A 13,233-nucleotide genomic window follows, 5' to 3' on the forward strand; every position below is an offset into this window, starting at 1 on the left:
GCAGCTGCTGACGGACCGGCCTTTACTGCGGGCACCCGCGCGCGCCGCCCGCCCGCCCTCGGCACCGCCGCCCCCGAGTCCGCCCGCGCTCCTATTCGGCTTTCAGCCCCTCGGCGATGAGGTTGAGCTCGTAGCACCAGGTCTCGTAGCGGTAGGCCATGCGGATCTGGGCCACGTTTGTCTTGCGGATGTCGTTGCCCTGGGGCCCCTCTTCCTGGTAGTTTTCCCCCAGGAACTTGGCTTTCTCCTGCCAGAGACGAGGACAGCGGTGCGGACATCAGGGCCCTGCTGGCAGCACCCGAGGGAAACCCTGGCTGCTGACGGGGTCCCCCGAGGGCTGAGCCCACGGAGCTGCCGGCCTGGCCCCGGGCAGGGACCCCTGTGGGCAGGGCCGAGCCCGCCCTCCCCGGCAGGCACTTACCTCGTGGGACAGGCCACACTGCAGGACGCTGTTTCTGGCAATTTCACACATGTCACAGGTGCTGAGCTTGAAGACTTGGGCAGCAATGGCGTACTCCTCCATCAGGGGCTCCTGCAGCCACAGGCTGTGTTAGAGGCCAGCAGCCTCTGCTGGCACAGCCCACGCTGATGCAAGGGCTGTCCAGAGATGGCCCAGCGTGACAGACCCTCTGCAAAGGCTGATGGCTTCCCTAAAAAACAAGGCCCATGCAGTCCCAGCCCCAGTGCCCAGACAGGAGGCGATCAGCTCACACTGTACCTTGGTGTAATGGAACTGCATGGGGTCATCTGTAGAAAGGGACACCATGAGGCCCTTCTGGTGGAAATCAGGCAATGGATTCTTTGCATACTCCAGGAAAAGGCTGTTGTTGCTGAGTGGGGACATAGCGATGGGAATCTGGGCAAGGAAGTACAGGTACTGCAACACTGGGCTCTGCAAAGGTGAGCAGAGTTGCCAGGTTAGGGATAACTTTGCTGCACCTTCTACCTCTCCAGGGTCAATCCTCAGATCAGCCCAGTGCCCCAGCCAGGAAATGCGGTGCACAGAGCTTATGTGTGCTAGAAAAGAGACAGGCAAACTCCAATCCTCCAGGGCCCACATGAGGCCAAGTGAGTTCGAACCCGACTGATTTCGGAACTCGGCTGGCTCCAATGGTAACACACGTATATAATGATAGATCTGTGAGGCTGAACCCCTGAAATCTGAATACATTTCTCAGCTACATCCCCAAACACACCCAGTGAAACCCAGAGAATCCCGTAACCTCTGCCTGGAGCCAGGCTGTGTCAGTCTAACACAGAGGCACAGTTAACTGGCAGCTACAGTGAAGGCCAGCTGTGAACATGTTCTCCTCCTCTGCCATGCCTGCGCTGCTCTGTGGCAGACTATCCCACTTACCTTCTTGAGGTTGAGACCGTGGGAGATATTATCTGCTGTCATGAAGGCTGTAAGCAGATGTGTGAGGGCCCCGGCTTCCCCACAGTGTGGACGGAAGAGGAACGTGTTCATACCACGCTGCCTGGGCACATGGAAGAAGGACTCAGAGAAGGCAGGCAGCAAGGTTAGGTGGCATATGATGCAAGATTCCCTGACATCAGGTCCAGCGCTCCCCCTACCAGTGGGTTCCCAAGAATCCAGCTCGACCTAGGAGCACATTATTTGTTCTCTTTTCTACTCTACGCATGCAATAGATGTATCTCTGTAATCGCAAAGTTTTCACCTCAGTCCATCACACTTCCTACCGGGGAGTGTTTGGATTGCTCTAGGACATGAAGCTCCGAACTACGCTGGTGGAAGAGCAAGAAGGGCCCCACTTCTTCCACACCAACAATCAAAGAGCTGAGACAACTCATGAGGCAGCCCCACTTCTGCCAGCCCATCGTAGGTCCCTTAGCAGATCCTGGCCCTCACCTGCGTAGGTTGTTGAGCACCAGGATGTTGGCATACATATAGTATAGATAGTAGGTGTAGGATGGGTTCTTCTCCGAAGTCCACTCCTTTGGCTTTGGGCTTTTAGTGCAGAACATGTGTCCACTATGCTTGGATTCATCATCCACGCTGTCGAAGCCAGTGATCTGCTTGGCGAGGTAACAAAAAAGCCACATCTCAAAGCTCCGCACCTCGTCATGCCAAGGTAGGTTCGCTCATCCTGCCCCACTGCAGCTTGCCATAGCCCAGCTGTAGCCCGTCCCCCTTCCCCACTCAAGAGCAGAGCCAGGGCAAGGCCGCAGACTTTGCTTCTCACAAACCCCGAAGCTCTATCAAGGGCTAGAAACAGAGCTCACACCAAACACCTCTGCAGGAGGTGAGTGGGCAGCATTTCTCACAGCCCCACAGCAGCCAGCTCAGAGTCTGCCCCCCCACCAGCACTTCTGGATACACACCCCCTTTCCCAAATGCGGCAGCAGGGCCACAAGCCCACTGATGGCATTTTCCATGTCAGGGCCAGGATCCGATTTCTTGTGCACAAATGGGAATGTGAGTGCTCACCACACCCTGACGATGTCATCAGGTGACACTCACGTGACGTAGAAAGACACTCAGCTCTTTGTGGGCTTGAGGATTGATAGTTGCCTCAAACACAGGAACAAAGATATTTTCCAGCATCTTCTCAAAGTGTGGGAGGAAATTCTTAGACCTGAACACATCACTGTGGACAGAGACAGGGATTAGCTGCTAGCAGAGGAACAACACAGCCCACTGTCCCCAGAATCCCTTCAGGATAAAAAATGAGGTATAGTAAGGCACTGTAAGGCACAGTGCTGCCTCAGACCCACGGCACATACTAAATCCTGGGTACTTGGATCATCCACTTCATGTTGGGAGAATAGACCCGATGATTGTTGAACCAGCTGGCTAGCTTGGGCCACTCCTCAGCTGATCGCCCATAGATTGAGAGGCGAGGCTCCGCATGCTGGTACTTGGCATCCTCCAGATCAGAGCCAACCTCCTGCAAACCAGAACAGAGAGTTGCATGGGGACCCTCCAGCCCCTGGGCACAGCAGCATCCCAGCTTGGCTGCTCTCTCCTCCCCTGTATTCTCACCTTGATGATGGTAGCAAAGTACTCGCCGTTGATAGCATTCTCCGTCTTCAGATAAAGGTCACGCAGCTCACTTGCACCCACAGGGTTGTACTTGTCATTGAACTTGTCAAAGCGCTGAAATGTCTGCCGCCCCTGGAGTAGGGAGGATCAGGGGCAAGTACTACACACACACTGGGTCCAAGCATAGCAGCTGAGCAGGGACGGATCCAAACAACCCAAAATGCGAAAGCCAGGAAGGAGCTGCTACATCCTGCCACAAACACTAATGTGCCCACGTCATGGGTACAAAGGGAGGGGAAAAGCCATTCCTACAGGGATGGACGAGAGTGACCCAAGAGTCGTCTTACACTAAATGCCCTACCACTTACAGCATGGACATCCAGGGAATCCACTGTCAGGTCGTAGGGGTGCAGATTGAGCTGCTGGAAAAGCTGTTTTAGGGTGAGCTGTTTGCCCTTGGCATCATAAACTACACGGTCAGCATCCACACAGTATGATTGCTTGATGAACCGCAGAAGATGCTTCTGGTTCATGCAGGCTGCAGCATGGATGTGTGTGTCCACCTGAGAAACCAGAGGGAAAGCTATCTAGCTTCAAGTTGGGATGCTCAGGTACCATCCACAAACCCCTTCAGTGAGCCCAGGTTGTGTGGGGAGCACAGCTCAGCCCAGCAGACGAACACAACAGGCCTAGGCCAAGAGCAGCCCAGTCAGCACCATCCCACTTGCAGGAACAATGTAGGTGCCACAGACCTTGACTCTAATATCCAGTTCTCAGGGAGGGGAAGGCACCAAGACAGCTTGTCTTCAAGAGTCACTAGGGCTGTAAGCCTTGCCATTTACCTTCCGGCAGTTGTAGAAGTCCCGATGGGGGTTGTTCTTCAGCTCTTTCATCTCCTCCATCTCATTCAGCATTTCATGCACCTGGAACTTGGACGAGAGGAACTTCAGGCGCCGATGAGTGTAGGTCTTACTAGTGAAAGTAAAGGGTAGAACAGTGGCTGGGCTCCGTACCCCTCGACACAGGGGCATGGCCCATCAAACACTGGGATGCAGCTTTCACCCAAGGTGGAGGAGCTCATGCTGGCCTGGCCCGCGTTCCTAAGGTGCTTCTCCTGGCTCTATCACAGAGCTTTGAAGGAAGGCCTGTCCAGGTGTAAGCATCCCCGCAGGGCACGTCTCCAACCCCTGAATCCTGACTTTGCTTAAGATCCCAATCAAGATGGCTGACGAGGACACTTGGGTAGCCTGCAGGCTGCAGGTATAGAATCAGCGGGTTCCTCCCTCCTCCCAGGAAGAGGGGGGGACAACCCTGGCTCTGCCCTGCCCTCCCTCTGCCTGCTGAGGCAGGACCTGTCAGCTGCACCCAGCAGCGCTGGGTTGTGCACTTACACAGGGCCCTGTGCAATCAGGGCCAAGAGGAAGTTCATGTCATCAACAAAGTGCTCGAGGCTGGGGTAGGGCAGGTCCTTTGGCTCATTTCTTTCAAGCGCTGCCTTGTCTCCATAGATGTAAACTACCCCATCCCTCATCTGGACGTGGTATCCCAGGTCCTCAGGGAAATTTCCAGTTTCAAAGGGATCCTCTCCATCCTTCACTGGCGGGGTGAACACTGCACCAAAAGGAGAATACCATGAGGCACAAGCTGCCAGCCAAAGCCCCCACAAGCCTGCCGTGCTCCTCCACCCCAGGCAGAGGGCAGGGACAGCCTCCAGAGGAGGCCTGGGCAAGCGACTCCCCTAGGAGCACTTCCGCAGCCCTTTTCTGACGCATGCCCAGCCCATGCTGGAGCCAGAGAGGAAAACCCTCCAGGTGCCTAGATGTACCTGGGCCGGTGTCGCTCGCCCTCCAGACCTCGCCTTCGATAGCACGCAGGTACTGAGATGGGGTCCTGGGGAACCTCTGCACAGACTGCTGCATGTACTTCTCCCGGATGCACAGGGCGCGGTACAGGCCTTTGCAGACAACTTCAAAGTCTTCAACTGTCACCTGCAAGAAGGGTGTTGCTGAACGCAACCACACAACTGGAACCTAGCTGCCTGAGAGATACCCTGGTGTACCAAGATGTGAAGAGGACAATTTTGTTCACAGCGAGATACATACCTTATCATCCCCTCCCTCACACTGCTCTGCCTGGGCAGGACAAAGAAGGGATGACAGGCAAAGTCCTAGACATGGCAAAGGGATGTTCCTCATGCCAGGACCAATGGATTCCAGCTGTCATCCCCTCTTACATTCCTCACTGCAAACTGTTGATGGCACTGAAATGGAAGCCAGGCCTGGGCAAAACACTAAAAGCTATTTTTGGACCCAAGGCTGAAACTGAAGCAGGACCAATAACGTACACTGACCCGATGTGTCAAGAATTTTTGATTTACTGCACAGACAAGTGTTTTGGGCAGTCAAGAGATGTCAGACTGGAGCAGGATGGGAGAATACCATGTAGCACTTTCAGCTAGCTACAGTCATGGCAGAAGGAATGTGCCTGTGCATGGAGGGGTTTTCAGCTTCCCCTAATTGCTCCTCTGCTCTTCAACTCCAAGCTGAGCAACCTGCTCCAGCCGGGCCAGGAGGGAGTGACCTGCCAGCAGTATCTCAGAAGCAGCACAAATGTACTAGGAGGCTGTGGAGGAGGAGAGGAGGAATTAGCACAGGACATGACAGCAGTCCTGGTCAACTGGCTCCAGGTGACTCTGCCTGAGCAGATGACCTCCAGAGGTCCCTGCCAGCCTCCACCATCCTGGCATTCTGTGACGTGCACAGATCTCAGACCGATACAGCTGTGTGCGAGCAGGAGCAGGCTGCGACAGAATGAGCATCACCTACCCTGCCTTGCCCTCCCCTCTGCCCGGAGAATCTCACAGGAAGCCTGCAGCACCCCACAGACTCCTGGTAAGCAATTCATCTCCGGATCTTCCAGGGACGCAGCAGGGCCCCGTCAGGTGGCACAGGAGACACAGACTGAGCTGGAAGACACAGACTGTCCTCACTGCACCTGGTACAGACTCCTGTGACACTGGGCACTACTGAGGGACATGAAGGGACTAGATGAGGTGTAGCACGGGGAAGGGCATCGCCATGCAAGTACCTACCCCAGAGGCATAATCCCCTGTGATCTGTACCCGCTGGAAGTCAGGCACAGTCTGGTACAGGGGGGAGGCAGAGATGACCTCATCAATAGTAGACAGTCTGGTTATAGACCTCTGAGCCACAGGGACCGCCAGTGCAATTGTCTTCATGCGGAACAGGTGCTTCTTCCTGCCAGGGAGGAAAGCCTCAGGCAAACAGCCCCAACTCTGTGGCCACGCGCAGGGTCAGGGGCACTTACCACACCATGTTCCAGCTGTGGACAACATGAATCATCTCAGTGGTGCTTTCTGAGCACCTTAAACACACTGCCAAAGGTAGAGGCCACAGCACACAAAGTAGCTACAGACTTTCAAGCATGGTTTTGGCAGTCGCACCTTTCCAGATAAAGGTTTCCAGGTCTCCCTCTCCAACAGCTCTGTGGCCATGGCTGTGCTGACACCCAGGGAACAGGCCAGAGGTGTCTTTCTGCCCAACAGCAGGAACAGTTGGAGAGGAAACCCTGCAACCTGAGACATGCCTCAGGATTACCAAGGATTTATCCCATGGGTGTGGTGAGCTGTTTTCACTGGCCTCGATTTATGCTTTCTTACAGCTCTGGCTGGGGATCTGCAGACAATGCTCCTCTCCTTTCCCCAACTGCCCTGGTCGTTGCTCACCGCTTTTCTGTAGAGCTCTGCTGAAGTATCATGTGCTCTCTCATTTCCTGGCGTGAGATGGGGCAGATGTCTTCCACATCAAAAGGAGAGATCTCTTGCCTGATCTCCTCATCTTTCACCTCAGAGGCAAAGACCTTCTCTGCGAAGGAGCGCATTGCGTCATCCATCTCTGCAAGGAGAAGGAGCAGAGTGTGCGTCACACAGGCATCTGGTCCCCAGCCACCACCCAGACAGGTGGCCCTTAGCTGTCATCTCCTTACTTACACCTCCACACTGCCTGGAAGACTGAACAAAGAGCTTACAGAGCCTGGGCCACACATAGTGGGCTGGACACATACCTAGACACTCCCAGCACCGCAGAAAAGGCAAATACACCCCCGAGTCCAAGAGCAGCACAAAAAGACCCAGAAAGAAGCAAGGTCTTGGGAAGGGCACTTATGAGAGCGTGCACTGGGAGGAAGAGGAGAAGCTTGGCAGAGCCCTTACAGCTCTAGGAAGCCCAGGACCCACTTGCTCCACAAGGCATCCAGAAAGGACGAAGACAGAGGTACAGACGGAGAGTGCTGACAGCCCAAGCAGCCAGTTCCCACCATCACAGTGCAGCTGAAGAGCGCCCAGCCAGGGAAGCATCGTGTGCACTCAGCCCCTCAGCCCATCACGTGCAGCATGCTCAAAGGTGCCAGCTAATACAGCCCTATGAAAGTCGCCATTGACACAAGGTTGGCTGGAGCTTTATGAAGTAGGAGAAAGAAGATTAAAAGCCCTTCCACTGCCAATAAAAAACTATAAAACAAGAACCCAAGGGCTCTTCTGGCAACATCTCCCAAAAGCGCACCTTTGCATAGCACATATGGACACTAATCGAGCAGGCTTTGCCAGCGGTCAGCAGCTCAGCGTGAAGCGTAGTGAGGATCGATGCTGAAAGATCGACCACACCATCGACATGTCAGACAGGACGTGGTCAGCAGATGAGGACCAAGTCAGAAAGGAGTGACGTGCATGGCAGAAGTGTGCCAGACCTACAAGAGATTTTCAGTAATAAACCTAGACTTTTTTTTTCCACAAAGGGCGTTGGGGGGATCAAAACAGTTTATCCCTGTAGCCCTGAATTTGTAGTCTGAGGTCCTAGCTGTGGGATGGGGTGGTGGGGGGAGGAGATAACACAGGGGCTTCCTTTCCCTGCTGTTACGTGGTAAGGCAAAGGGGCTTGTGCTGAGCTACGAACACATGGGAAAATTCTGGCACTAGGTCCATTTCTTAGCAGTGCAATGTCACAGAAACAGGATTTCAGTAACAAAAGTTGCTGTTGTAAAAGTGCTGTATCATCACTGGGCACCAACATGTTTCTTAGAAGAAAAAAAGCATGTTTTTTGCAGTATCCTATTATTGCCCACTGTTAGGGACTCCGCGATGACGGGTGTCTCAGCAAGAAATGTTTTCTGCTGACACATAAGGCCTCAGCAAACATGAATTAGGAAGAAGAGGGCAGAGGCATCATGCTGTGGACTTCAACCTGAATAAAGGAGATGAAGCATTGGATCTGTCCCCTCATGGATCAAATCCACTAGGAGCAGGATGCATTCAAAAGAAGTTAATTTAGGCTGGATCTCTGTTTTAAAAAAAAAAAAAAAAAAAAAAAGGAAAAAAACAAGCCCAAAAAACCAACAAAGGTGCGAATAGGTGCAAGGGAAATTGCAAAATGTTTCACTTCCTGCCATGGAGGAAAGAACTACACTAGAAGTTTATCTCTTAAGCAGGAGCTCAGGCATGCTAGGACAATATTTAACAAATAGCAGCCTCATATATCAAAGCACCAAAAAGCTGGAACCATTCCATGAAACAGTGAGGGGCACAGCTGGCACTGTTGAGAAATAGCATCTTCTCAAACTGCTGAAAGATCACCATGATCATGTAACTGCTGTTTGTTTCCAGTGATCATGTCTAGGCAGTACCACAGCAGAGCATATAAAAAGTTTAGCAATACTCACCTTTGTCTTCTGCTGTTTGAGATAAAACAGAAACAAAATAAAACCAGATGTGATCAGCCCTTCAAAATCTAAGCCTTACTGCCTCATAATCACGTTAGTGATTAAAAGGGGATTAATAAAGTACAAGTTTAGCCAAAGCCTTCCCCTTACAAAAGAATGAACAGTACTTGTCACTTTGTACAATATCAAGATGTAAGTGCAGTGCCGACTGTTCCACGATACAGCCTCGGTGGTGTGCACATAAAAATGAACCACCTCGCAGACGCCATCCAACCTGAGGCTGCCTTCAGCAGTCCAAGGGGAACGGCATTTTCTAGAACCTAGATCACCTCAGTCAACACTACAGGCAACTAACAGATACTTAGTCATCTAATGAGACTGAGTTGTCTTCGAAGGTCTCTCCCTACACCCGTGTCCAGGCACAGGGATGCAAAAGAGCACAGGAACAACTTATGAGGGCAGAACAGCATTCTGCCTGAACAAGAAAGCAAACATTTTAGTGACTCGGAGCACCAGGGCTGCTTTGCTATTTTTTGTCCGTGACTTGCCATCCTTTGTGAAGATCAGGATGGATGGTCATTTCAAAGATGCTGAGTTTCATCCTCCTGCCGCCTACGGTCACATCTCCACTTACTCACTAACAGGGTCAGACAGCTGAGACAGTGCAGTTCCACAGACCTGCACTCCTGGTCATACAGCATGGCATCAACATTTTGGGGGTGCAACTCATGCCCTTTCCATCTGACCCAGAAAATTCAGTCTGTAGCTCTGGCGTCACAAGTCACCAGCTGCTGACTTCCCACAGTCCAGCCTGCAGAACAGACTCTCCTGGCATTTGAACTCCACATACTCATTTGCAAACTAAGCATCCTAGAAATGCCTAGTCTGACCTTTCATCTCTTTAGTGGATGAAAATTACACTCATGAAGGTCAACAAACTCCCACTGATGTTGCAGGGCCAGGCTTTAATACTCACATGGGACAGTGACTATCACACCACGCAGCACTGCAATTCTAAACATGCTCTTATCAGAACTGTTTGTGCCAATATTCTGCAGGGCTCTGCAATGGCATCACACGTCCCTCTGTGCTGTTCCGCAAAGCCTGTCTGGCCCTGCTCCCGCTGCCCAGCCTCTGCTCCCCGTCCCCCGGGGACCGCAGCACCCCCCATCTGAGACTCCTGAAATCCCTCTGACCCCTTCCACAAGTGACTTAATGATATCATTACAGGACACATTACATTATATCGCAGGAGGGACAATATTTTTCCTCAGTACAAGCACAGCAAGATTTAAACAATAATGCTATTTCTTTGCTGCACCATCCAAAAACGTCTCCAAGCAGGAAGAAGAATGCTCAAAGCCCACAGCGATGTCCCCTGGACCGCAAAGACACCACACCATCAAAATCTCAGAGGCTGCGGGCTGACAAACCTGCCCTGTGGCTCTTTGTCTCACCAATTGCTTTCAGACCTACCTGGAATCCTCATCCGTGACATCTTTCCGGCAAGTTTGCAGAGCGTCAAGCAACACCCTACAGTAACAGAGCACAAGTAGCTAACTGACTGCACAACAGCCTAACACTAATTTTACTCCTTTCCCTTCCCTGTAATTAGACTCTCCCACTCTAAAAGGAGAGCGGAGGTCAACCATAAGACTATTTAAAGTGCAACCACAACACTTGCACTGAAACAGGTGAAACCAGGGCTCAAATTTAACTGTTTTTTTTTTTCAGTCAGGCTTTCATTTTACACTTAGTAGCATTTCACCTGTTGTCTGGCCAGATCGCTGCTTCCCCGGACAGCTGCACCGCTCTGAAGTGGACCTGTGGAAGCCAGTCTTCTAAGAGGGACTAGAACTGCTGCCTTCTGTGCTGAACCAATGGTTTAAAGGAAATCCCTAAGGCACAGGGCTGATGTTTTCATCAGAAGAGGAGCTGTGGACAGGTACAAACGATGTGCTCTCACCAACTGACGTGCTATTCAGAGAAGATTTTTCGTGAGAGAGGGATCTACTTGAAAGGCTGGATTTTAGCAAGAAGCATTGCGCAGATGTCCTCGCACCTCCCAGCTGAATCAAACAAACTTAATGTGCAAGGAGCTATATTTTGTTCCTGAGCTTTTCAGGAACTGCCTTTATAAAAATTTCTATCGTAATAGTAAGGTGATATTCAGTTCTGTATGTGGTGAGCCATAACCAAGGCCTATCTTACACAGACCAGCACTTACTACAAGCCAAGGTGTGGCAAGAAACTCCTCCCGTAAGCTACACGCAGTGGCGTGGATCTGGCAGAGCAGGGTATCAGTTTGGGAAGCACCTCTGGGCTTGTTTTAAGTAGATTCTTTCCAGCATACAGGCATGGAGGGCTGTACCCAGTCCTTTAGTCTCCTCAAACCTTCTTCGGATCTCTCACATGAAGTTGGAAAGCAGCTCCTGCCTAAAGAAAATGGCCAGAATTTGTAGTGCCTTCCATGTTGTCAGGGTAACTCTGAGCTTCTGACTCAGCTTCCTGGTGGGAAGCGGTAAACCTAAACAGGTCAGGAGGATACAATAGTTTTGATTTGAAACAGAGTCTTTTCCTGTTGTTTATACGTCACTTCTTGATGGAGTTGAAACACTCCACTGAAACCAGGACAAGTCAAGCAAAGCGTTCAGGCTGTAGTCAGCACAGTCTTGCTGCTTATTTAAAAGGTGACTTTGGTCATAACGTTGAAAGGAACATAAAAACTAGCACCCCTGGAAAAGACAACGTTGTTTGGAATTATACATACACATAAAGGCTTCCTGTGCTGTGTTTTTAGGAACAGCTATGAAAAGGCCTTGTCCCAGAAGGCGGCTGGAATAAGTGAAAGAGTTACTTGCATAAGATACAGCGCTAGAAATAATGAGACACAGATTTTGTCCATAGGTGCACGAGAAGCCTGTGGCACAACTAGTCGGTGAAGTCTGAGGAGCTGGGACCTGGTGCAGCATTTGCAGCTGAGACAGTTTCCAGAGCATCCAGAAACTCTCTCTGAAAGATCACTGTTTGATGTGTACAACTTCAAAACATGCTGTGTTACAATTAAGAAATTCTCCAGAATTCAGGGTTTTAGCCCCACTTCCCAATGTTCCCCAAGAATAAAAAATGTATTTCCTCCCTGGACACACAGAGGTGCAGCCAACAGGGCAAAGCTGGGATGCTGTCAGGCTTGATCTCGAATAGCCGGTCACCTCTCTCATGCTGACGGCAGTCCTCAGTTCCTGAATTATTCTTGTTCTTACTCATTCCCCGGTTTGTGAGCCCCCACACCACGTAATTATTTAACTCTCTCACTTAAGGTCAATAAAAACTGGCTCCTGCTTTTTTTGCCTGCCCACAGGGACTGTACATGCCCCTAACCTTTCTGGATATATCAAGATCTTGGGACTCACATCTGAAACCAAAAATAACCTTTAGGGTACAGAAGTCATCTTCCTCAAGATGTCTCTTGATCCTCTAGCTTTTTAAATCATCATTGGGTTCACGATAGAAATACGAGTAAAGCTTGGGTATGCTGTGCTAAAGTTAGATCTACCTAAAGCCTCTTTAAACTCAAGTACTAAATACAAAGAAGCCCTCTTCCCGCCCATTTACAGCTGGAGAGCCAGTGATTCACACCCAGAGGTTTCAGAGTGGCTCTAAAACCCCACACTTCTATCTCTGAGATGCCTTCATTCCACCTATGTCTAGTCAAAGGGAAAAGGCCAAACATGCCAGAAATTTGGCGGCTTAAGGTATTTCGCAGGATCTTCCTCTAGTTCACCTAGCAGAGCAGCCGTATGACAGCGGCAGCTCTCCGAATAGAAGCGTAGGGGCGTTTCACTAGAAAATGGTTCCAGTTCCTGAAGAAGAAAAGTATTAACAGAGAGGGGGGGACGTGGAAACTCACAAGGTCACTCCTTGATGTGCCATGCCTTTGACCAACAGCACCTTGCACCAAGAAGAGCCTCAGCAAGTTTTTCTCTCCCCACATTGCTCCGAGTAATTTCCTACACAGATTTATTTCTCTAGGGCTGTTTAGATCAGCCTCTGTTCCAGTAGGCAGCAAAAGTCAGTCCTTAAGGTGTGAAATGGGTTCTCGTAACAGCCTGTTACAGATAACAATCACACGGGAGGGCAGTGAATCTAAATCCCACAGAGAAAGCAGACAGCACCGTGATAAGCTTTCTGTAAGCCAGTTGTGGATCCCGTGCCCAGACCGCTACCACAAAAGAAACAACCAAAGAATTCAAAGTTTATTCTTTAAAAAAGTTATTTAAGAAGCAAAATAATTTACTTCAAACCCAAAGAGATGCATTATTGAAAGCAAATAATTATACAGATTAACAACACATTAGCCCTTGGATAAGAAGTCCAGATCCCAACAGTTCTCCACCACCCTGGAGGTTACGCACAAACAGTCACCGGAGGCTTGGGGAGTAAAGGGGGATCACGTACAGGATCAGAACGTAATGCAGATTTCCTCTTCTTCCCCC

General features: G+C 50.8%; 1 protein-coding gene across 5 annotated transcripts; it reads right to left on the bottom strand.

The window, feature by feature from the left end:
* Positions 1-5: 5 nt before the first annotated feature.
* AMPD1 (adenosine monophosphate deaminase 1) lies at positions 6-10,348 on the bottom strand. 5 transcript variants are annotated; one of them, XM_054181043.1, is made up of 15 exons: positions 10,214-10,348; positions 6,750-6,918; positions 6,096-6,261; positions 4,830-4,992; positions 4,396-4,615; positions 3,847-3,976; positions 3,373-3,567; positions 3,005-3,136; positions 2,746-2,909; positions 2,483-2,609; positions 1,871-2,034; positions 1,358-1,478; positions 719-892; positions 422-532; positions 6-247 (listed from the first exon to the last, which is right to left on the bottom strand). In XM_054181043.1, the coding sequence occupies exons 1-15, from the start codon at positions 10,233-10,235 to the stop codon at positions 92-94; spliced, it is 2,214 nt and encodes a 737-aa protein (XP_054037018.1). In that variant the 5' UTR covers positions 10,236-10,348; the 3' UTR covers positions 6-91. The 5 variants fall into 5 exon arrangements, 3 of the variants coding, with proteins under 3 accessions (XP_054037018.1, XP_054037016.1, XP_054037017.1); XM_054181041.1 differs by having other exon boundaries at positions 6-285; XM_054181042.1 differs by lacking the exon at positions 10,214-10,348 and adding an exon at positions 8,738-8,761 and having other exon boundaries at positions 6-285.
* Positions 10,349-13,233: the final 2,885 nt, after the last annotated feature.

The sequence above is a fragment of the Rissa tridactyla genome, chromosome 21 (genome assembly GCF_028500815.1).
Source record: "Rissa tridactyla isolate bRisTri1 chromosome 21, bRisTri1.patW.cur.20221130, whole genome shotgun sequence".
Lineage (NCBI taxonomy): Eukaryota > Metazoa > Chordata > Aves > Charadriiformes > Laridae > Rissa > Rissa tridactyla.